Source organism: Paroedura picta, chromosome 5 (genome assembly GCF_049243985.1).
Source record: "Paroedura picta isolate Pp20150507F chromosome 5, Ppicta_v3.0, whole genome shotgun sequence".
Lineage (NCBI taxonomy): Eukaryota > Metazoa > Chordata > Lepidosauria > Squamata > Gekkonidae > Paroedura > Paroedura picta.
Genome location: NC_135373.1, coordinates 47,104,320 through 47,128,455, shown reverse-complemented (window position 1 = coordinate 47,128,455; position 24,136 = coordinate 47,104,320). Strand labels below are relative to the sequence as shown.

Genomic DNA, 24,136 nt, shown 5'->3' with positions numbered 1-24,136 from the left:
TAGGTGACCTCCCTATAAGCATGTGTTCTCATCTAGTTTGCATTTTTGCTTGCTTGATCAAGTATTTTTTTATGATACTCTGCTTTTCTCTCCTGTACAACACACCTTCCCTTCTCCATTTTATTCTAACAACAACCTTATAAAGTAAGATTGTCCAGTCTAGGTTGGGAAGATTTTGAGGAGGGGAGGGCAGGGTTTTTTTGAGGGGGAGGGGACTTCAGCAGGGTGCAATACCATAGAGGCCACCCTCCAAAGCAGCTGTTTTCTCCAGGGGAACTGATCTTGATCATCTGGAGATCAGTTGTGCTAGCAGGAGCTCTCCAGGTGTTACTTTTGAGGTAGGTTAGGCTGAGAGAGTGAGCAGCCAGGGGTCACCTAGTGAGCCTCCATGGCAGGGTGGGGATTAAAACCTGAGTCTTCTGAGATCTTCCAGAACAATGCATTGTGATTCTATTTGTGAGTTTTAAAAAACCAAGACAAGACTGTTATTTCAATGTTTTATTATCATTGCCGGGTATCTTGTCAATGTGCCAATTTCCTTGAGATGAAACTCATGAGAGAATTAAACTACTAGCGAGGGGATGGAAGAAACAGCAGAGAGACGTACTTCTCTTCTATGTGATATCCAAGGGTGTTCAGTCACATTTCATGCTGTAACCCTGTGGACAATGGCCAATAACTTCCCACTGTGACCTTGACAATTAACGCCTGCTGATCAATGTACCACCTGCCATCTGTTTTTTTTAGTAAATCCAAAGGAAACCTGCTTTACTTTTTTTAACACACTTCCTCTGTTTACAGTGGGCACTCAACCTCTGGGACAGAGATTTCCCAGCTCTCAAGCGGTCATATTGAAGGGTGTGGCTAACCTTCCAGGCAAAGGTGATAAAAAATCAATATGTTTCTTGAAAGATGGTCATAAGTTTATTTATTTATTTTTAAATTTGTATCCCACCTTTCTTGACCAATGTTGCCTCAAGGCGGCTTATAGAATAAAAAACAATAAAACAGAATAACCCATAAAATCCCATTAAAACATTAAGAGAACATTATCTCAAATATCAACAATTATAAAGATAGTGTAAACTCAACAATATACTCCCCAATCCAACTTCCAAGTTGGCATTTCCAAAGCTTGTAGGCTTGGGATCTGTCTCCTAGAGAACACCATCCATTAGGAGACCACTTGGTGTCCAAAAGCAGGGATAGACCATTAGATTTCATTATGGTCCAGGCAGGTTTTCCTGGCTAAAGATGAGACGTCCACAGCTACCTCAAGGAAGACCTTCTAGTCTTCTAGAAAGACCTTCAGGCTTCTAGCCCTTGGAGGAAAACTTAAGAGAGCCAAGGCAGGTGGATAGATACTAAAGATCAGGTCATAATATCGGGTCCCCCCCCCCCCGGTTTCTGGGCTCAGTGTTAGATTGAGTCCGGAGCTGCTGGATGATCTATCCCCTGGTTTTTCCATCACCAATCGTGTGATTGTAACCCATATTGGCTACAATGGCCCTGAGATGTTGTGGGAGGAGTCTGTAATTTTACTGCCATGTAAATTGTTTTATATTGTGGGGAACTGCTGTCAAATTGTTGCAGAGTGTATTGTATGAGGTTTTTCCCAAACTGTTTATGTTTTATGTTTTTATTGTGAACCACAGTGAGCCAGCTTGCTGGGAGCGGTGTCACGAACCCCAGCAGTTAGAATGCAGTCATGGTCCCCTACTCCAGTGGTCCCCAACCTTTCTGAGGCTGGGGACCGGCAGGGCATCGGGCCGCGGGCCGCGCCCGTGCGTCGCGGCCCGGCCCTGATTCCCTCTCCCTGCCCTCCCGCAGTAAGAAGCTTCCCGGGCCGCAAGCTTGCGGCCTGGGAAGTTTTTTACTGCGGGGGGGGCGGGGAGAGGGAGCCGCAGCCCGGCGCCATGACCTTCGCGGCCTGGCACCGGGCCGCGGCTCGCAGGTTGGGGACCACTGCCCTACTCGATATCCAAGTCCAGTGACTACCTACACCCAGCACTTCGCCAGAAAGTTGGTTTATTGAAGGCAGGGACGCACAGACAGTTCACTCAGCCAAGCGCAACACATACACAGGAAAATTGACTGCGACATTGCTCTTAGATCGGACCCAGGTTTTTATATGCACAGGAGTAGACCTCCCCCCCCCCCCGTTTCAACAGGAGCGCCAGAATCGACCCTTTCCAGGGAGTTTTTGAAGTCAGCGGGGTGTGAGACTCTTGGAGCCAGCAAAGCTCCCGCTTTTACATTTCAAGGGGAGCGCCGGATCCCACCGCCTGGAGAGGGGGGAAAGGAAGGCGGTGATTAGAGTGAGTGGGGGAGGCAGTGATCAGAGAGACAATGTTTTTGACACCTCTACAAGGGGCAAGCGGAGCCCACCCTGAGAAGGAGAAAACAGAGAAAGGGGAGGGGGGAAAGAGTCACCTGACAAGCAGCGGCATAAAAATTCAATAAACAAATATAAATCCTTAACACTATTTCGCTTCCTTATCGCTCCCTTATATATTTGGAAAACAGCCTCCTGGGAGGAGACTGTCCAGGGCCCCGTCTGTCCAGGTCCACCCTGATTGGCTCTCCCCCTCCAACTCCTGCCCACCCCCTTACTTGCTAGAAGCCTTGTGGCTGCGGCCTCCATTGTCACACATGAGGTGAGAAGCAGCGACAGGGCTTTGTGGCCCCCAGGTATGCTCCTGCTGGGAGGGAGCTGGGGGGGGGGGCTTTCCACTCCCTTGTTGCAGGCCAAAGGGAGCTGCATCCACCCTCTCATGCCCTCCTGCCTGCCGCCGCTTTCAAAGCCCATTTTTAAAATGGGCTTTGATACCAATAAATAAATAAATGCCTTACCCCTACCCAGTCTATGCTGTATCTAAACCAAGAGCTCCCTAGTGAGAGCTCCCCAGCCTTTCCCCTATATCCTGCTTTAATGGACATGGCCACAAGCTATTCCTGGCATTGCTGTGAAAGCAGGGAGCTGGCTGCTTCCATTGACCTGGGGGTGGCATTCTCATGTGGTTACCACACCTGGGAACAGGGGTGGAGCCTTGATACCTACTCCTGCCTCAAACTGCCCCCTTTCTTTTGCCCCCCTCAGTCCCTCTGATATTCTGAAAAATATTTAAGGGGCTCCTCTACAATAAAAAGATAGAAAAAGGAGTCAGGAAAAATCAATACTAGTATGTAGTTCTGAGTGACTGATTACCTGCTTCTGCGCAAAAGTGATTTTTTTTCTTTGCATCAGGTATCTGAAAGGAAAATTAAAATTTAAGATACATGGAGGGGTAGGTGGGATGCTAGAATAACCAGGACGAAAAAGCAATGACTTCTGATTCTTTACAGCGGGGGTCATCAACCCCCGGTCTACGGCCCGGTACGGTACTGGGCCGCCGGCAGCCGCACCTGCCTCCCTCCGCTCCACAGCGAGAAGCTCACCAGGCCCAGCAAGCTTCTCACAGCAAGAGGGAGGGGAAGAGGCAGGTGTGGCTGCCGGCACCGCAAATGCGCATGCGTGCAGTTGTTGTGCATGTGCGTTAGTGTCCCCTGGTGGCGAAAATGCACATGTGCGGCAACTGCGTGTGCGCTTTTGCACGCAGTTGCCGTGCATGCGATGAGCACAGGCTGTCGGCTCTCCCCTCACCCCCGGAGGCGGTCCCTGACCTCAGAAAGGTTGGGGACCGCTGCTTTACAGAAAGGGAAATCACAGAAACAAACAGCTACCTGAAATCAAAGTGCGAACCATACACAGGTATACAAACCATACCAATGCACTAACAGAATTGCACGGGGTGCTTCTGTATCTATTTATGACTTACTGTAAGACCTCATATGTACCTCTCCCCTAAGAAAGGAATTGTAACAACCAATGTTCCGGCTGCAGAACGTTTATGGCTTACAAAGCAAGGAGTCAATTGTTGGTAATATTAAGTCATATATTTTTCGTTATGACCATGGACATTCTTAGCTTGGCTTTTTGTTGATCTCTCGCTCTACATCTTGACATATTTTGGCTCTTTAATTAGGCTGCAGACCCCTGACCTTCACCAAGGCATATACCCTCACATCCAAACAAAGGAATAATACAGTTTTCAACAGGGATGGCAAATGTGCCGGATTACTATGTTTAACCGCTGTACATACAACACTAACGCAGTGGAAGTTTCTATTGCCTGCTGGGGAGTTGTGCTGCCAGTTGCCCTCTATTTAAACGAACATGTACATTTTTTCTGCCACAATGATCAGGTTTAAAACTGGGTGTCTCTGTGCATGTGTGGAATGACTTTCCTCCATTCTTGAGTAGCCCCTGCTTAGCCCCAACTGCTGAGACTAGGAAAAAGGGGGCTATTTATAGTCTCCCAGGGAGCTTCCATGGCAGGGTGGGGGATCCAAAGGTGGGTCTCCCAGATTCTAATGACACTCAGGGGTAGTCAAACTGTGGCCCTCCAGATGTCCATGGACTACAATTCCCATGAGCCCCTGCCAGCATTTGCAAATGCTGGCAGGGGCTCATGGGAATTGTAGTCCATGGACATCTGGAGGGCCACAGTTTGACTACCCCTGCGTAGCCATTATGCCATCCTGCATTTCTCACTTTGCCCTTCTTCAGTAGGCTTCCTTGCCAGCCGTATACTGAAGCCCAAAAGGATGACTCAGGATTCTGTTATGCTTGGGCAGCTCTGAAACATTTAGGAGTAATAATTCTTCCCAGTATGCTGTTGAACATGATGAAAGAAGGGACTATGTGATCTCTAAAGTGGCTACTGTGTAAGGATGAAATGCAGTTTAGGGATGCCAGCCTCCAGGTGGGACCTGGGGATCCCCTGGAATGACAGCTCATCTCCTGACTACAGTGCTCAGTTCCCCTGGAGAAAATGGCTGCTTTGGATGCTCTAGGGCAGCCTTTTTATGATTTTTATGGTTGAGAGACCCCTGAAACATTCCCCAGGCTTGGAGAAGCCCTGAAAGTGATGTCAGCAAGCCCCAGCTTCCTGCCATGCCCCTCCTCTTCCCATCCCCTTAGGATCATCATTGGCCATCTGGGGGAGGGGGTTGACATGACCATACATGGTCACATCAATACCAATATCACATCAATACCAAGAGCCAGCTTGGTGTAGTGGTTAGGAGTGTGGACTTCTAATCTGGCGTGCTGGGTTCGATTCTGCACTCTCCCACATGCAGCCAGCTGGGTGACCTTGGGCTCGCCACGGCACTGATAAAACTGTTCTGACCGAGCAGTGATATCGGGGCTCTCTCAGCCTCACCGGGTATCTGTTGTGGGGAGAGGAAAGGGAAGGCGACTGTAAGCCGCTTTGAGTCTCCTTTGGGTAGAGAAAAGCGGCATATAAGAACCAACTCTTCTTCTTCTTCTCTATAAAATTAATCAACTCCCACCCAGTTGTCAAAACTCTTCCAGGGCCCTGACAAAACCCTGGTTCAGAAAGCCTGCTCTAGGGCATTGTCCCCCGCAGAGGTCCCTGTCTTTTCCAGGCATCACCCCCAAATCTCCAGGTTCCCCAACCTGGATCTGGCAACCGTACCCCCATCTGCTGGTGAACAGGGGATCAGACAACCCTGAGCTCCAGAGCAGCTTTGCTAATGGCTGTCTTAAAAGGGTGGTATAACTGGTTACATCAAGAGAATTGAAACAGCTTGGAGCAGTTTCTTGGAGGTGGCCTGCACATTTATTAAATATATATTATTAAATATGTATATTGTACATATATCCCCCGAGTTTTTGAAGGGCAGAATGCAAGCCCTAAAATAAAATAAAAATTATATTATATGTCATAGAATAATAGAGTTGAAAGGGACCTCATGGGTCATCTAGTCCAACCCCCTGCACTATGCAGGACACTCACATCCCAATCGCTCATCCACTGTAACCTGCCACCACCTTGAGCCTTCACAGAATCAGTGTCTCCGTCAAATGGCTATCCAGCCTCTGTTTAAAAATTTCCAAAGATGGAGATATGTCACAGAGATGTATGTCTTATCTTCTATTACATAAATCCATTTTACTCCATATATATTAAGCCCCACTGAACTCATTAGGGCTCGTTTCCGAATCGACTCGGGCTACCCTTCGCTTTCCAGAGACTGCGGGGAAGGATCCGGAATCCGAAGGCGCAGCTGGGCTGCGGTCGCGGAATATGCCGGGGAGCCGCGGGACACATGGCGCCCGCCCTGCCCGCTACCTGGCTGCGCCGACTGAGGCCTCCCCCGCCCTTCCCCGAAACCAGCCCGACGCGGACTGCAGACAGAAGCCCGCCGAGCCTGGGCGGAGCCGCCTTTTCCTTCCCCACCAGGCCGAGCAGCCAATGGGGCAGCGGGGGCCGGCGTTCGGCTCCTCCTTGGCGGGGAGCTCTGCGCTCGAGGCCGGGGAAACGAGCGGCGTATAAAGTCTCGGCGCGTCAGCGAAGAGGGGCTCGGTGGAGGAAAGGGAGGTTTGCGGCGGGACTCGTGGCGCTATTCCCGGGGTTTTCCAAAGGCAGCCGCGATGCCGCTCGCCCAGCTGGGAGCAGAGCCTTGGCCCGATATGGAGCTGGTGGACATGGAGTTGGACGCCGAGGTGAGCCGCGGCAGAGCGAGGAGGTCTCCTCTCCCTCTTTCCCCCGCCTTTAGGTGGCGCTCAGGGCAAGGGGGATCCTCCACTGACTTCCCCAAGCCCGGCCTGCGGTGCATTGCGCGCCCGCAAGTTCTCTCGTCTTCGTTGCCACGGTTGGAGCCTGGCAGCAGGGCTGCAAAAACCCGGGGCCCGTGTGCGGCGTGGTGGCGGAGCCAGTCTTCTTTCGCCCCCCTGCTTTGCAAAGGAAGCCCCTCCGCGCGCCGCTTCGTGCTGTTCGCTCGCCCCCCCCCCAAACGGATGGGGGGGGGGGAGAAGCCTTGGCATGCCGACAGCAACCGCTTCCTTTTCCTGGAAGCTATTAAGGGGGACCGTCGAGCTGGGAGCAAAGGGAGCCCTTTGCTTGCTCGTGGAAGTAATCGGACCCTCGTCGTTGATCGGATCGATACGCGGCGTGCTGCGTGCCCTTCTCCAGACGATGCGTCCCCTCCTTTGAGCAATGGGGGGTGGGGAGAGAGAGAGCGCAGGATTGCTTTTCCTGACTGTCGGCGCGAAATGCCCCGCGAGGAGACTTGTGTCCTTGTGGGCACGACCGCGCTCTCTCCAAGCAAAGCGCCCAAATACCGCGGTTGGGGGGAGGCATTGCTGCCGCGCTGAGTCGGCTGCGGTGCCGGGGAGGAAAGAGCCTCCTGGCTGGGTTTGCAGCCCGGGGCGGTGGGTGGCTTCTTCGCCTCCAAGCCTTCCAGGCCAGCCAAGGGATTCAGCTGCGGGGAGGGCAGACACCGCTTCCGGCACTCGAGGCAGGAGCCGGGAGCGATCAAGAGAGCAGGTCGGCACTCCGGGGGTGCCTGAAGAGGGGTCGTGCTGTCGCTGACTGTTTCGGAGGATCTACGTTGCAATCCTAGCATAATAAACCTGGCCTTACTTCCCAGTAGACCTGTTCAGGCTCGTTCCCGTATGTCTGCATTGTTCCTGAAGGACTTAAAAGCAATTGGGGAGATGCGGGTGGGGGGGGGGGGGGAAGAGGCTTTTCCTTTTGAAATGGAATACTTGTTTTCAAAGCAGTTTTAACTAAACCTGGACCAAGCATGAATCTTGTGGCATTTTAAAGGCAAATTGATTCAAGAGCTGCTGAGGGCCAGATCTACCTTTTCGTATGTGTTTATGCACAGCTGTGAATATATCTGCTGGCCTTTCATGTGTCTCCTTTTGGTTTTGAGCTGTCTTTGATTTTTCCGAGGGACTAGAAGAGTTTGTTTTTATGCCCTCCTGTTCTCTACTCTGAGGAGTCTCTCAAAGTGCCTTCCCCTCCCCACCACAAGCACCTTGTGAGGCAGATGTGGGGCTGAGCAGGTTCTGAGAGAACTGACTGGCCCAAGGTCACCCCGCAGGCCTCATGTGGGAGTGTAGGGCAGGGGTGGTCAAACTGTGGCCCTCCAGATGTCCATGGACTACAATTCCCATGAGCTCCTGCCAGCATTCGCTGGCAGGGGCTCATGGGAATTGTAGTCCATGGACATCTAGAGGGCCACAGTTTGACCACCCCTGGTGTAGGGAAGCCTGGTTCTGCTGATTGGTGTTCACCACTCTTGGGGCAGGTTGAAGTGCTTCACGTTAAATGCAAAGTGTTCTTTGCTGTTTACTGTGTTCAGAGTTTTTGACCCCAGTGCTTGAACTTGCTGTGAGCTTTGACTTCTGCTTCTCAAAGCTTGGCACAGTTGCCATAGACTGGCCCTGTCCAGAACCTACCATGAAGGCACACATACAATACAAAATACAATGTGTATTTTATGCGTGCATTGAGCAATTTTCATGTGACATTTAACGCCACGCGCAATGGAACGTGTGGCTTCATTAGTAAAGTGAACGTGTGTTGGCTGTTCCCTACAAACTAATGTACTGTAACATGTGGCCATGGTTACGGAGTCCTTGGTCCATTCAGGTCATTCCTGGCTGCTGGGACTGGCAGTGACTCTCCTGGGTCTAGTGTCAAAATATTTTCACTTCACATTTCCTGGTACTCTGAGCCGGAGATGCCAGGGAAATTGGACTTGAGACCTTTGGCTAGCATGGTGTAGTGGTTATGAGTGGCGGTTTCTAATCTGGCAAACAGGGTTTGATTTCCCCGCTCCTCTACTTGCAGCCAGCTGGGTGACCTTGGGCTCATCATAGCCCTGATAGTGCTGTCCTCACAGAGCACTCCTGTCAGAAGCTCTCACTTCACCTACCTCACAGGGTGTCTGCTGTGGGGAGAGGAAGGGAATGGTAAGCTGCTTTGAGACTCCTTTGAGCAGTGAGGAGCAGGGTATAAAAACCAACTCTGAAGTAGATGCTCTACCGCTGAGCCATAAGTCCTTTCCTTTGATGGCTTTGACAAGTGGTCCCAGTGTGCTGTCTAGGTGACAGGCAGCTGCATTGGCACAGGTAGGCATATGGATTTATTTTCCTACCGTCTACCTATTCAGTCTCCATTGCTTGTGGGAATGCCAATTATGACCTTGTATTTTATCAGAGGGTGTGTTTTGCCAATCTTTTGCACCAAGGTGATGAAGTCTGTGACATGCTTGTTTGGTGTAGTGGTTAGGAGTGCGGACTTCTAATCTGGCTTGCCAGGTTCGATTCTGCGCTCCCCAACATTCAGCCAGCTGGGTGACCTTGGGCTCACCACGACACTGATAAAACTGTTCTGACAGGGCAGTGATATCAGGGCTCTCTCAGCATCACCCACCCCACAGGGTGTCTGTTGTGGGGAGAGGAATGAGAAGGCGACTGTAAGCCGCTTTGAGCCTCCTTTGGGCAGGGAAAAGCGCCATATAAGAACCAACTCTTCTTCTTCTCTTCAGCTATGTTTTATCTTTGTGGCAAATCTGCAAACCTTGCTTTGGGGTAGTAGCTGTCTAAAGATCACTCAAAGACTTGAGTGGCTGAATGAACAGTTTTGCCAGTGTAGTGAAGTGGGTGGAATGTCAACCTAGGTTCGGGGAGACCCGGGTTCAGATCCCTAGCGTGCCACAGACGCTTGCTGGATGACCTCGGGCCATTGACCTCAGGCCATTGATGCTCAGTCTTACCTACCTAAAAGGAACGTTGTGAAGCTAAAATGCTGATATTGGGATATAAATGGAAAAAAATCAACAACTCTGGATCTCCCCTGCAGTGCTTTAGTTACTTAATTTATGTCCCAGCTTTCTCCCTCATGGAGACCCACAGCAGCTATCATTCTCTCTTCCATTGTGTTCTCACAACACCCTTCTGATGTAGATTAAGCTGAGAGTGTGTGACTGACCCAGTCACCAGCAACCTTCCATGACAGAGTAGGGATTCAAACTTGGGTCTTCCATGTCAGAGCCTGACACTCTAACCTCTGTGCCTGTCAGAGTGTAATGCTCTAACCTCTATGCCACACTGTGAGTACAGGAAAAAGTCAGTGAGTACTGAGTTCCATGTGGTAGCAGCTGGGAGCTCTGGGTAGTGTTCTAGTAACGAGTTGCCGGAGGTGTCTTATAGGAGGGGACAGGTAAGGAAGTGACAAGGAAACGAAGCTGGTCTGGCTTGTAAAGTTCAAAATCAGCATACCTTGAAATTAGCAGCTGATGGCATTTATGATGCTGCCTGATAGATTTCTACAGTCTTTCATTCCCAAAGAATTCCTCCCTCCCTAAAGGGGAAGTCCTGGCTCAGTGACAAAGCATCCATGTTGCCTACACAAGGTCTCACGTGTAGTCCTTGGCCTCTCTAGTTAAAAGGGCTCGGTGAAAGACTTCAGGTGGAGACCCCGGAGACTTCTTTGCAGGCTTCTTTGGTATGACTTCTTAATGTCGGTTTATATGTGACAAAGTGGTTCTTGTTGCAGTGAGATATGGATGAACATCCTATGTTCTGTGCCCGTAATTGTAGAAGACCAACCCGTGTTAGCATATAGCAGCAAAATAAAAGTCCACTGGCACCTTAGGAGATGAATTGTTTTCAGTGTAAGCTTTCACAAGTCAGATCTCGCTTCATTAGATGCATTAAGTATACATAAGGCCACATGGCTTCATCAAATTGCTTTGGATGGAGTCAGATCATCCTTAATCAGCGTTGTTGGTGATGACATATTTCTTGACCCCTTCTGCTTGAGCTGCCAAGGATTGAATCTGGGACCTTCTGCATGCTAAGCAGATGCTCTGAGCCGCATCCCCCAAATTGTAGGCTAACCATGGGGATGTACATGCCAATGCACATGAAGTGAGCTCTGATTTGCAAAAGCCAGTGCTGAAATAAATTCCATTTAGTCTCTATGGTGCCGTGCTGAACTCCTATTACGTATTCTCTGCAGTCCTTCCCATGGTGTGTTTGCAAGGAACACATTTTACACGGCCTTGCTTGTACTGCTCTGTAGACGGAAGATATTCTGGATGAAACAGCCATTGATCTGCTTAATGGTAGTATAACTTTCTTTGTGTATATTATTATTCCTTCTTAATGGCTTCTGGGCTTAGTGCGGTAACCAAAGGAGTAGTTAAACTTTCCCCATACATTATTGGGGGGGGGGGAGAATATTCTCTAAATTCCTTGTCTCTCAGGGATTTCTTCAGATTCTTCTCAGTACTGCGTTCAATCCCTTTAGACCTTATGAAGCCTGGAGCCCAGGTTGCCATTTAGATCCTTAATTAGAGTAGTTCTGGCTCCCTGACAAGTGGGCCAGATCAGCTATAGAGCAGGGATTCCAGCCTCCTGCTGGGAACTGGGTATCCCCCAGATTCACAGCTCATCTCCAGGCTACAGAGATCAATTCCTCTGCAGAAAATGGATGCTTTGGAGGATGTTGTTGCATTCCACTGAGGTCTACCTGCTCCCCAATTTCCATCCCCAAATCTCCAGATGTTTCTCTGCCTGGACCTGGCAACCTTACCTCCATTCCCCATTGGTGGCCAGGAGGGATCTGGCATCCCTGCTGCCACAGCATAGTATTTACAAGCCTGGCTGCATACTGGCGGTCTTCAAGCAGCAGTTGGGCAGATACTTATCCTGGATGCTTAGGGCTGATCCTGCATTGAGCCGGGGGTTGGACTAGATGGCCTGTATGGCCCCTTCCAGCTCTAGGATTCTATACAGACCAGGGGTTCTCATGACTTGAAGCTGGACTCTTGAATTCGTTGCTGCTCAAATAATAGTGTTTGCTTCCCATGTCATGTGACAGTAGCTGTGTTCCCAGTTGGGAGAAGTTTAAAACTTTGGCAGCCTGCCTGGTATGAGCTTGGGCAAAGAGAAGCTCAAATGGTTCTTGTGTTTGTGCTGTGGCAGATAACAGGTGTGGGATTAACCGGGTAGGTAAAAAGGGTGCCTGCCTAAAGGAGCCGTTCTGCAGGGGGGAGATGGTAGCATCCTGGACTTTGGATTCCAGATGGTGGGTGTTTATCTTTTGGAATGTTTTTTCCATTCTGCATGTAGAAAATGAGCTCATTTGGGAAAGGATATAAAACCTTTCTTCCTAAGGTGCTAACCTCCTGTATGCAGGGATTATTTTGTGCCATGGAGGGCATTGTTGAAAAATGCTGCATCCACACCATGTGCATCTTTTTTTTAGAAACACTTTTTATTTTCAGAAATAAGAGACAGAGACAGAAATATACTAGGCTATGTATAAGAATATTCAATGCACAATTTGATTAATAGATAAACAGTATATCCTACCCCAATGCATTCCCTGAATTAGCACAACAAATTTTGAGTCTATTGGCACCACAAATTGAATATGTCTTTGTTGGTTTTAAAGATTACATTGGACTCAAATCTTTTTGTGCTGCTTCAGACCAACAAGGCTATCGAATCCTAACCAATCACATTTCAAATAGTCTTTATTTGTTAAAATAAAGGCACTAGGGGACATTAGCTTTAATTACCCACAAATTCTAGGAAGGATCCCCAAGAGTCAGTAAATTCTTATGGTGGATTTCTATTTACCAAGTTAGTTTTGTCATAACCACAAGATTTCTCATCTTCATGTGTACATCTTCAAGTGGGGCAGCCCTAACCTTTTCTGCATACCTAGGAGCCAGTAGGTACAGTCAGCAAAACTGAAGTTTCATCTTCGCCTGAACTGTACTGGTTGCTAGTGCAAAGTGGCGTGTTGGAGCCCTCCATCTACCTGTCTCTTTTCCTAGCTTGTCTCCTAGAGAGGTGAGCTCCTCTCCCCATGCATATGTCACTTCTCCAGTTTGCAGAAAGGATGAGGGGCTGTGACTCAGTGCATCTCAAAGAACCTGGGTTTAATTTCCAGCTGTTCTGCTTTAAAGGATCAGGTAATCTGAGACTCCACTGCCTGAGACTCTGGAAAGCAACTGCCAGTCAGAGTAGCCATGATAATTTCTGGTGTTCACCGGTACAAAAAATCAAAAGAAAGCTGCATTCTTGTGCAAGTTAATCTCTCCTCTCCTGCTTCAGAACTTTGCTCCAGTTGTTCAGTCAGCCCTCTCCAGTTTAAAGGTTTTGTATTCATTCCCTTCTTGATGTCCAAACACCCTCTGGTGAATTAGCAGCATCAGGTAATAAGCTGCTTAGGGAAATAATTTCTCCTGTTGAAGAAGAGTTGGTTTTTATACCCTGCTTTTTTCTATCCGAAGGAGTCTCTAAGCAGCTTACAATCGCCCTCCCTTCCTCTCCCCATAAGAGACACCCTGTGAGGCAGGTGTGGCTGGAGAGAGCTCTGAGAGAAATTGTTCTGAGAACAGCTCTATCAGGACTGTGATTGGCTCAGGGTCACCCTGCTGGCTGCATGTTGAAGACTGAGAAAGGAGTAAAATATACATTAAAAGAGGCCAGGGGATTGTGATTGGGCCCAGCCATTTTGTTATGGTGCCCCCTATCATTTTGCAAAATTCAGAAAGTGCCCACAGGTTCATTGTCCAGCCATCAGGGGTATACTGTCCTTTGCCATGGAAGCTCTAGTTAATCTTTCATGATCAACAGGCAGGGAGAGGGAAGGATGCAGTTTTCCCGCCCAAATGGTCACATGCTCCAGGCAAGGGGACCCCATTCTCCCTCAGTTCTTTTCTTGCAGTGTTCCAGCAAACTCCATTTTGATATCGCCTTCTGTGAGTTGAGGCCTTCTCTACAGCCAGTGGTCTTAGCAGAATGAGCAGCTTTGATCAAGAGTTCACACTGGATCACCTCATACCAGTTATTGCTCTTTGGGGGACATCTTCTGTGGACCTTTTTGCCACGAGAAGCCATGCCAAGGCCAAAATCCTTTGCTCCAGGACAAGCATTGATTTCTGATCAATAGACGACGTGTTTCAACTCAGGGGAGGATACCCTATTATTTGGGCAGTATTTCTCTTCCTGTGAGAATATCACTTGTGCCTCCTTGTGTGGTGGATATCTTGATTTTAGTAAGGCTTTTTTTTGGGGGGGGGGAGGCTCCTGTGGAGCATATGACCCTTTGGGCAGAAGACATATCATCTCTCAGCTGGAGGCGGGGGGGGGGGGGGGAGACTCTCCTGTTGGTTTCTTTAGAGAGAGATAGAAAAGGTGGAAAAATCCTCCACCGGCTGGTCTGCAGTCCCAGCGTGTGTCTCTGCAGAAGGCAACTCGATGAACAACAGTTACAGGCAAGTTTTCCCTTTGGTCACTATGGCTGGTAGCCATGAGTCTCTCTCATTACTGATAAGGACCATCTATGAATTTGTCCAGTTCTCAGTCCATTTGCACTCCTGGCCATTCCTACGGGTAGGAGCAAATATCTGTGCAAATTAGCTGTGTGTGTGGGGGGGGGGGGAATGTGTCCTTTGTCTCTGTCTAACTCAAAAGGCTCTGTGGAGGAGTGTCATTCTTGAGTTTAGTGTGTTGACAGGCAAGTTTGTGGCTTAATTCCCCCCCCCCCCCACACACACACACCATTCCCTTGTCTCCTGACCGCTGTTTGGTAAGGAGATACCATGGTTCATGGGCAGTTTTCCAAAGTTATAACTCTTGTGGCATTTGCAACAGCCATGCTATCAGTCTTTCTGGTGAAGCTTCTGTCCCATTTCACTGTTTGGCTGGCAAATCCTCCAGCAATACTAGGAAATGCTCAGCATTATGATTTTATGCCTTTTTTGTATTTACTTCCAGGTTGGGGGTTGTGGGGAGGGGTGGAGATAGCAACTGTAGTCAGGAAATGTTAGTTATATAAATTGCCTTGGTCCTTGCCATGAAAACCTTACCAACGATTTCTCAAACCTTTGGTGTCTGAGTCACAGGGCAGAGATGTGGTGATTGCGTTCCTGAAAGGTGTTTGCATTTGCCAAGTTATACAAGTGTCAGTATAACTTTTGAAACTAGTCACCCTTGGGGTATGTGTTTTTCCCCCCTTTGTCTTCAAAGATAATAGCTCCTAATTCTGCACAGTTAACACCCTTGTAAGCTACTTGGAGAAGAGCAGCTACATCAAGCTGGTACAGCAAAAAGAAAAAAGTTTGCCCCCCCTCCCTGTGTTCTAAAACTATTCCACATTTTTATACTATATCACCTTTCATGTATTTTGGGGCAATGCTGCCATTTGGTAAGGGAGCGGGACAGATCCACTGCTTCTATTCTAAAACAGCAACGCCTTTCCCAGGCATGAGAGGCTTGGAGAATGAGGGAAGTCTCCTTGAGCAAGTAGAAATCACCACAATTCAAAGAATGGATCTCCAGAATCTTGCCCAGTGGGGATTTTCCTTGCCTGGGGCAGGCTTTGTGGATTTTCTGGAGGAAAAGGGCAACCAGCCTTTAAATGACCACTTTAAAATTTGGGAAGGCTTTTATGGGAGTAGGCTGCTCTTGGGATGTGTTGGTTTCCAGGCCATTTTGGCCTTTAAATGGAGCCTGGAAACGGACGTGCAACCAAAATCCTGTACTAGAATTTCCAGGAGTAACGAATTCCGTCTTGCATGTTAATTGCTTCAGGCATGTGGCTTTGCTCACTGCAAGCAGCAGCTGGAGTCAGCTAGCGACAGCATCCTAGGGTGGGTATTCAACTAAAGCAGTGTTTTCTAAGAAAGTCAAAACTGCGTATATAAGCAAGACTAATTTGCTAGAAGGAAATCCTGAGTTCTCTTTAGGGGGGGTCAGGATTCGAACTGTGTGTTTCCCAATGTCTCATTGTCTCCTTAATTTGAATTCTCCTCTATCCAAAGGCTTGATTTACATATTGATAAAGATGACAGGGGAGCTACAGAAAGAGGGGAATTGAATGAGCTTGTTCCTGAACCTCATGTAGTGTTCAAGTTAAACTGACTCATGATTATTATGCTAATACAACAGCAGTGTAGCTAATGTAAAAAAAAGATTACAGAGCCAACCCCAGGCTTATTTCGAGTTGGAATTTAATTTGCTTTTCATGGAATACACGATCCTCATTACCTTTATTCAATAAGTTGTTCAGCCCCTCCACTGGTAAGTGACCCATCTGGGTAATGTATGTATCTGTGGATTAGTTAGCTCCTATTGAGGAGCTCTCAACTCTCACTAAAAGGCCATGGATAACAAATAACGACTCAAGTTGCAAAGGGCTGTTTTTGTTTGTTTCTTTTCTTTTAGTTAGGGGCTTGGTTTCTCACCCCAAGAAGCTTCAGAAGCAGCCTGCAAACTGAGTCAACTCAAACATTAAGTGGTATTCCTGGTTTGGACAAAAAAAACAGTATATCTGCTGCTTGTATGTCACTCTCCTGCCATTGAGTAAGGTCGGCATCCTCCCTTCAGGACCATCTTTGTGGTCAGCTGGCTGTGAAGGGCACTGTTACTCCACAAAGTTTTGGTTGTGATGCTCCAAAAGACTGCTGTTTAGAGTTTGATCAAAGCAGCCTACAAATCTTGGTTTGTTGAAATGTCTGAATATAGCTGTGGTGCCTGAAGTGTGCCCATCTCAGAGCCTCATTCATTAGCATGCCATGCATTCATTAGCATGCCCATCTCCCATTCATTTTGTTAATGTTTGTGCAGGAGAGCGTCTCAGTGAAGGACCCAGGATCTGTTGCTTGGGGTAGCTGTTTCTGTGTAGGTTGGGTCCATTCAGTCATCAGCATTTTTGCCCAGTTTAAGGATGCTTAGGCTGTCATTATCACATTTACTGATTCATGGTGGCTCTCCAGGATCTCAGGTGAAGTTCTTTCACAACACCTGCCACTTGGAGATGGTGAGGAATGAACCAGGTTCCCTCTGCATACAAAATACATGCTCTACCACTGAACCACAGCGAGAAGGGCTTGCGCCAGTGGAAAATGCCACCATTTATGGAATGGATCTCCAAAATCCCATCCTTTTCTTTTTTTTACTATTATTATAACACTTTCTCCTTCTGACAGTGGATCTCACCCATCTGAAGGTTAGAGGCTTAGACAGATTGGCAATTCATAATGGCAGTAATGACCCGTTGTCATATTTCCTGTGGTAAAAGCCTTGCGTCGTCACTGCATTTGGCTTGAAGGCTTGCGATGGCTTCCATGCCAGTCACTCTGTGTCTACATAGAGGCTTTTGTGGCATTAAACAATTTAAGAAGCAGGTTATTTTCTGATAGATGTTGCCTGAAAGGCAGCCTCAGGTGGGATGCTATATAACGATCAAAGCCTGGTTTAGTAACTGGAAGTGCCCACTGAGAGGGGAGAGGGAAATATACCATCTGTAGGTATGCATAGGGGGCTCCTGGGGGGGCTTCTGCACAAGCTCTGAATTAGCATTCATAACTTGCAGCTGAAACAAACCCCCAAAGAGTAATGGTTTCTCTCCCCCTGTTTTTATGGCCATCTTCTGCAAGATGACTCTGAACATACTGTCTGTGGCCAGATTGTGGAGCAGTCTCCAGAAACAATGCTCTGTTCTCCAAGGACTGACTTTGTGATTTCTGTAATCTGCTGCAATGCCAGCCCATGGAAATGTGGTTTGATTCCACCAAGGTGCTGAGATTCCTCTGCTGTCTTCTCTAACCACAAGGTCCTACTCCTGGCATTGTAAGCAAGTAAATACATGACTTGCTGAGGCTTGCAAAATGATAAAGAGTCCTAAATTTTTGTCCTGCTAGTCACCCTCTTCCCAGCAACCAAGTTATCCTTGCCAGTGTGTGTGGGAGGGGGGAGTGGTATGCTCTTCTGTAACAGACAGGTTGGCACCTACAGTTCTTGATCCTTCCTCTCCATTATATGCTCACCACGTCCCTGTTAGGTAGATCAGGTAGAGAATGATGAAGAAAGGCTCCATGAGCTTCAGGGATGCATGTGGATTTGAACAGTCATGGTCTAACCATTATATACCATATTGACTTCCACCTGAATTCTGTATGAGGACTGGATCTAGTGTGCAGGATGGTGAGGCGCTTTTGTATGACCCTGAATGTTGCACAGACCTCTAAATGCATCGCATTCTGGTTGCCATATTGCCCTGTTGTGAGGCCAGGTGAGAACCACCTTTGTTGAGTTTAGGTGTTATGGGAAACTGCTCTTGCACAAGCTTTACTCAGACAAATAGGAGCCATAGTTTGCGTTCCGCACAAATTGGTGTTTATGTTGAACTGGGGTGCCATCTGGATTTTCTTCTCTGGCCACCAAAATACTTTGGCCTATACCCGAGTGTGTGACTAGCCCCAGTGTTAGGATTTGCTGTCCTCCAGGGGGACCCTGGAGTTCTCCTGGAATTATAACTGACCTCCTCTGGAGAAAACAATTGCTTTGGAGCATGATCTCTGGCATTATGGGCGGTTCCATAATAATGGAGGAAAGTGAGTAGAGGTGTCATACAAGGAGTGCTGTTGGGGCCAGCATTGCTTAATTTGTTCATAAATGATCTGGAACTAATGGTGAGCAGTGTAGTGGCATTATTATTATTATTATTATTATTATTATTATTATTATTATTAATATATTTATATTTGGATTTATTTCCTGTCACTCTTGGGAAATTTGCAGATGACGCAAAATTATTCAGGATAGCAAAACCCGAGGGTAACTGAAGTGCTCCAGAAGGATCTCCATAAATGGGTGAATGGGAGACAGTGTGGCAGATGAAATTCAATATTGCTGAGTCCAAGGTAATAGTTCAATGGACGCATCAACCTAATGTGCTGCAGCAGTGGGGGGGAAAGGCAAGCTGTGTACTGTGCATTAGCAGAGGGACTGAAAATAAAATAGCCAATATTATCATCACAGAACCTTTATTAGGCATTTGTTACAAATACTAAACAGTCCAAAATACCACAGAGCCAGTTAGTATAAATATACACATCAGAAAGCATGCTGATAAATGGTGATAATAGAGATAGTTATTTGTTGTCATTTATAACCAATGGATCCTTATAGCAGTGGGCAATGTTATAATGTCCAAGTATAGTTTTATGGTGTGGTTTCATTTGGAGTCCTGTGTGCACTTCTGATCCCTGTATCTCGAAATGGACATAGCAAAGTACAGACAATCAAGACAAAGAGGGTTAGGAGGGTTGAAAAGGCTGAAGAGTCTGGGCCGTTGCATTTTAGAAAAGAGACAATATGATAGAGATTTATGAAATTATGCCGGCGGTAGAGGGAGTTGACAGACAGAACTGTTTTTTCCCTCTCCCAAAATACAAGAACTCAAGGGCATTCCATGAAGTTGGTGGGCAGTAAATTCAGGATGGAGGAATATACTGCCAGAGGATGTAATGATGGCTATAGATTTGGATGGCTTTAAAAGGGAATTGGACAGGTCCATGGAGGTTTTACAATGGCTGCTAGTCATGGTGACTAAAGGAAACTTCCACATTCAGATGCAGAAAACCTCTGAATACCATCACCAAGCGGTAACAACTCTCCGGCTTTGGCCTCTGTGGCCTGTTGTTGGCCCTCCAGAGGAACTAGTTGGCCCCTGTGCAAGGCACAGTGCTGGGCTAGATGGACCTCTATTCAGTCTACATATTCATCTAATACATTCTGCCTGCCATTCTTCAAAGGAGTTCAGTCTTGCATACATGGGTCTCTCCTCCTATGATATAGATTAGACTGAGACAGTGATTGATTCATGATCCCTCAGTAGCAGGAGATGGGGCAACAGGGAAAGGGGGCAATGGCATGATGCCATTTATGGGGAGAACTTGAACTGATGTTATGCTCTCTGTTGCCTTATGGCAATTTTAAAAAATTCTCACTGGCTATAGTGCTGGTGGGCAGTAAGGCCCCTTAGAGCAAGGAATCTCCCCCACCTCTGGCAGGAATGTGATAGCTTCATCCCCAGTGAGCTTCATTGCACAACAGGAGCTGGAATCTGGATCTCCCTGATCCTAGCCCATTTTTTATGATCTTGGCCTGAGGGAGGCTGAGCAGTAGAGTAGCGGCAGGAAAAAAATGTTTTCAATGCTGGAGTGGCATAATGTTACTTCTGAGTTTGCCCCAGAAGTAACATCACAAACCTTTAGGAATTGCCAAAATATTTATGATTTTACCATAGAGTTTCTGGCAATTCCTAGAGTGACATAATGCCACTTCCTGTTACTCTGGAAGTGACTGCGCAGTACCGCTTTTTTGTTCCTGCCCCCGTCCCAGGCTCCCACTAGGTGATAGTCACTGTCTGGCAACCCTAGTCTGTAGTCATCAAGACAGCTCACTTGTGAGCCACATGCTTGCTTCCAGTTTTCCTGCCGGCCTACATTTTCCATGCTCTGCATAAAGTAGGGTATTCACCTCCTGAAGCTGGGCAGCCTTGAGGTGCTTCTGGAGGGTGGGTGGGGTGACCTGAAGGAGACTGGATATTAAAGTAGTGGTAAGAGTTAAGTAAGAGAGTTGCCTTAAGGAACTTTGATATCTAGCTGATTTCTTTTCTGCGAAGTTTTGCTCTGTGAAACTGTGTAAGCACATGTGTTTTCTTCCTTCGTCTGTTGTTGCAGTATTTGGTAAATCAGCTTTTCTCTTCACACTACCTTCAGACCTCATAATTGGCCATACAGCAGGGCATGCCCTGATTGAGGAGGGAGTTGTCTGGGCAGCAAGGAGCGTGTTCTGGATTATCTCTTGCCTGATTCACTTTTAGAACCCAGGCAGAAGAAATTTTAAGTGAAATTGAGCAAGCTTTAGATCAGGGGTAGTCAAACTGCGGTCCTCCAGATGTCCATGGAATACAATTCCCATGAGCCCTTGCCAGCATTTGCTGGCAGGGGCTCATGGGAATTGTAGTCCATGGACATATAGAGGGCCACAGTTTGACTACCCATGCTTTAGATGGTCTGTTACCAGAGTGCTTAACTCAAGCACTGAAGTCCATCCACAGCTTTAAAAAGCACTCCCCTGGGCAAGATCTGTTCTCCTTGGCTTGACTTTGTACCTGAGGAACATGGCAAGAATCCAGCTGATAAAACTCTCGCCAAGGCTCTGCTGCATGCTCCCTACCTAAGGCACACCCGCCAGGCTTGCCGAGTCATGATGAAGCAGTGTGGTTAACTCTTTCCGTCGAAATGGCAAGAGGAATTTTGGTATTGCAGTGGTGACATTGGGTGTTGCAACAGTGTGTCCTCATAACTGATGTGCAGCTCTACACATGGGCTTGTGTGTTATAGGGAGGGGCACAGATCTACCTGTCTTCAGGATTGAGGGCAGTTAAGGCCTTGGAGCTCCTTGGGGCCCCCACTCAGGGGTGGCCCTCCAGTATTTGCTTAAGCATTTCCCAGTACCAGTAGAGAGATTCGAGATTGAGGGGGATTGTGCTGTCCCTTGAATTCTATTCCTCTAGTATCCTCCCACCGCCCAAAGGGGCAAGCAGTAATAAAAATAATCCAACAGTGTACTTGTGAAGCTTCCATGTCAGACCACTGATCTCTCAGGGCAGGCATGATCTTCTCCATTAGTCTTCCAGGAAAACCTGCCAGCAACCTGGTTAAGACTGCCTGTCTCTGATCTGGGGAACTGGGCTTGATTCCCCACTCCTCCTCCACATGTTCTCTGAGCTCTCAGCCTCATCTAACTCACAAGTGGGCGATTGCAAGCCGCTTTGATATTCCTCTGGGTAGTAAAACATGGGGTAGAAACTACCAGCTGTTCTTCTTCTACTCGTGTGGCCCCAAGAAGGCCCAGGAAAATATTGGTAGGGAGGATTGGCTGGAGTCAAAAACATTGAGGTCGGTTGACTAAACCTTCCCATGTGAGTCTCTTTGTGCAGACAACTGCAACCCATCCTGCTGTTAGCGCCTTCCCCGCTGCGAGAGGAAATAATGTTTCCTCAAGTTAGAGGGAGGAAGCGGGCTGTGGGATTGCCCAAATTCACAAAGTTGCAAGAAAGGGGAGACATCAGTGTAGAAAGGACAGGTTGGAGCAGGAGTAGTTTGAACCTGGGAATTTCTGTGTTCCCTGCCACTGAGCCCCGCCCCAAGTAATAAAGTCACAAACACAAAACCTGTGATAAGAATCACCATAGCCAGTGGGGATAAAAATGCCATCAATGTCATAAATAAGAAAGAAAACTATTTCAGCTAAAAAATGTAATAGACCTGTAGTTGGGTGGGACGGAGACCCTCAAAGAAATAGCCAAAATGGTGTGATAATCCTTTGAATAAAGGCCTGACTAAAAGGAAATGATTTGGCCTGGTAATTTAGGCAATTAAAAATGAAATTGTTGCATTAAAAATGTAAGGCTTATAATGCTGGCATACCTGTGTTGCTCCAGACCCTTTGCTCGAATTACCTGCTCTTGGAGGTGCCCTCCCTCCCTCCCCTTGAGCTTCTGCATGGTCACTGTTTTGGGGCGGTGCTTCCTGTGTGGAAGGGGCCTGACCTTAGGACAGGGACTTGTGGAGAGAGGCAGTGGAAGGCCTCCTTTCTGGGTGTGTCCCGAGTGCCTTCAGGACCCTCTAGATATTTCCGCGCAGCACACGGTCTGTGCTGCCATGGCACACCAGCGTGTTCTGGAATGCCTGCGTTGTGTAAATGTGAGGGGTCTCTATCTGCCTTCAGGACTCCGTGTGCATCTCTGGTTGCCCCGCCTTTGCAAAGATATCATGTTGCGAGGCGAGATGGAGCATCTTCCTTTTGAAGAAAGGCTTGAGCAGTTGAGGAGGCATTCAGTAGGTTTTGCAAGGGGGTCACTGAAGAGTAAGATACGAGGAAAAAGTTGATGTTAAGCATCATCTACTGCTGGGTGAATTGGCTAGTAATAACTAAGCCTCCTTTTGCTTTGCAGAATGGGCAAGCTGCTCCAGAGGAAAAGAAAGGGGCTCTGTCCAAGGTAAGACTGTGCCTTGCATGCCTTTTTTCTGCTGGGTACCTGATCGGGCTTGCAAAAATCCTTAGTCTCTTTCTGGGAGGGCTGAGAAGGAACGGAACGGAATGAAGTGCTTTTAACCTCTGCAAGGAGAGCATCGGCATCTGGAGCAGCAGTTCTTAACCCACCACTGTCAAGCCAGAAGTTTGTTTGTTTTAAATTAGGACATTAGAACAGCGCTTGAGATGAGACCGTTTATGTAGGTTTAATGACATGCGTATGTACTTGCTGAACTGTCATCCGCCAATTTTGTAATGTTAAGTTTAATTCTGGTTTTGCTGAGTGCTGCTTTTTGTTTAAAGGTCCAGCAGAGTACCTGTGTGGGTTTGTCCTTGGGGTGTGGTTAGCCGTACAAACTAGCTTGCTTCTGCTAGCTATCGTAGGCTAGGTTAATAGCTCTCATTTTTGTAGATCACCCCCATTAGAGCCCATGTACCCTGAGATGCATACCCCTTTCTCTTAAAATATAATATGTGATGAGATAGCATTGAAGAGCTGTAGGACTATTTTTACTTTATTTAGATTTTTAAAAATTTACTTCGTATCCTGCCCTTCTCCCCAGTGGGAACCCAAAGCTGCTTACATAAATCTTTTCTCTATTTTATTCTCCCAACTGCACTGTGAAGTAGGTCAGGCTGCCTTTAATAAGAGATGTTTCGTTGATATTCTGGGAGTAGACCGGCCCTATCCCCCAAGACTGCCTGGCGGGTGCCTCGGTTAAGAACCAATAATGCTACTGAAATTCTGAAAATACTTTTAAAAAAATTTTTTAAACTGGGAACCACCCCAAACATCACGAAGTAGTGAAAACCAAGCTCATGGTTTTGTAATACCCAGCTTGCTTGGTGAAGGATTTGCATCGATAGTTAAGTGAATATTGTGACTCCTTCATGATAGAAGCACAAACTTAAGGGAAGATTCTGGCGTCCGTGGAAGTTAGGAATAGCAGTGAAGAAACGTGGGAATGTTTCAGGCTTGGAGGTCAAATTTTTCTGTGGAGGAGTGAGAGAAACATTCACAGCAGCATTCATGAGCCCAGGTTTTGAGAACCTTTGAGATTAAATGGGAGTGGGGGGGGGGGTAGTACTGTTTATGAAGATCAGTTGAAGTAACTGGCAGATATTATATAATCTCTGGGTTTCTAATTCCTGACATTAGAGAGATGTTTGGGAAATAATTACATGGTCCAGAACATGTGCTCACACGTGCTGCTCCAGTTTGTGTGTGAGGACAGCCTCTTGCAGTATACTGACTAGCTGCCCACAGACAAGGTAGGATGGAATGTTGAGAGTTGTTGAGAGCCAGTTCTGTGAGCGCAGAAAGGCAGGGTATAAATTTTGTAAAATAGATAAAAGGGG

General features: G+C 47.5%; 1 protein-coding gene and 1 long non-coding RNA gene across 5 annotated transcripts in view; one reads left to right on the top strand and one right to left on the bottom strand.

The window, feature by feature from the left end:
* Positions 1 to 2,208: 2,208 nt before the first annotated feature.
* Positions 2,209 to 6,004, bottom strand: LOC143839046 (uncharacterized). Its single transcript, XR_013231556.1, has 3 exons — positions 5,865 to 6,004; positions 3,209 to 3,251; positions 2,209 to 2,285 (listed from the first exon to the last, which is right to left on the bottom strand). It is a non-coding gene; the product is annotated as an uncharacterized LOC143839046 (long non-coding RNA).
* Positions 6,005 to 6,346: 342 nt separating this feature from the next.
* RPS6KA1 (ribosomal protein S6 kinase A1) overlaps positions 6,347 to 24,136 on the top strand; it is an 87,532-nt gene continuing 69,742 nt past the window's right edge. Inside the window, exons 1-2 of one of the 4 annotated variants that reach the window (XM_077337716.1) lie at positions 6,348 to 6,574; positions 22,698 to 22,742. In XM_077337716.1, the coding sequence (XP_077193831.1) occupies positions 6,503 to 6,574; positions 22,698 to 22,742 (117 nt within the window). In that variant the 5' untranslated portion in view covers positions 6,348 to 6,502. Of the gene's footprint in view, positions 6,575 to 18,487; positions 18,592 to 22,697; positions 22,743 to 24,136 lie in introns of those variants that run through there. The other 3 variants (XM_077337717.1, XM_077337719.1, XM_077337720.1) reach the window with 3 other exon arrangements.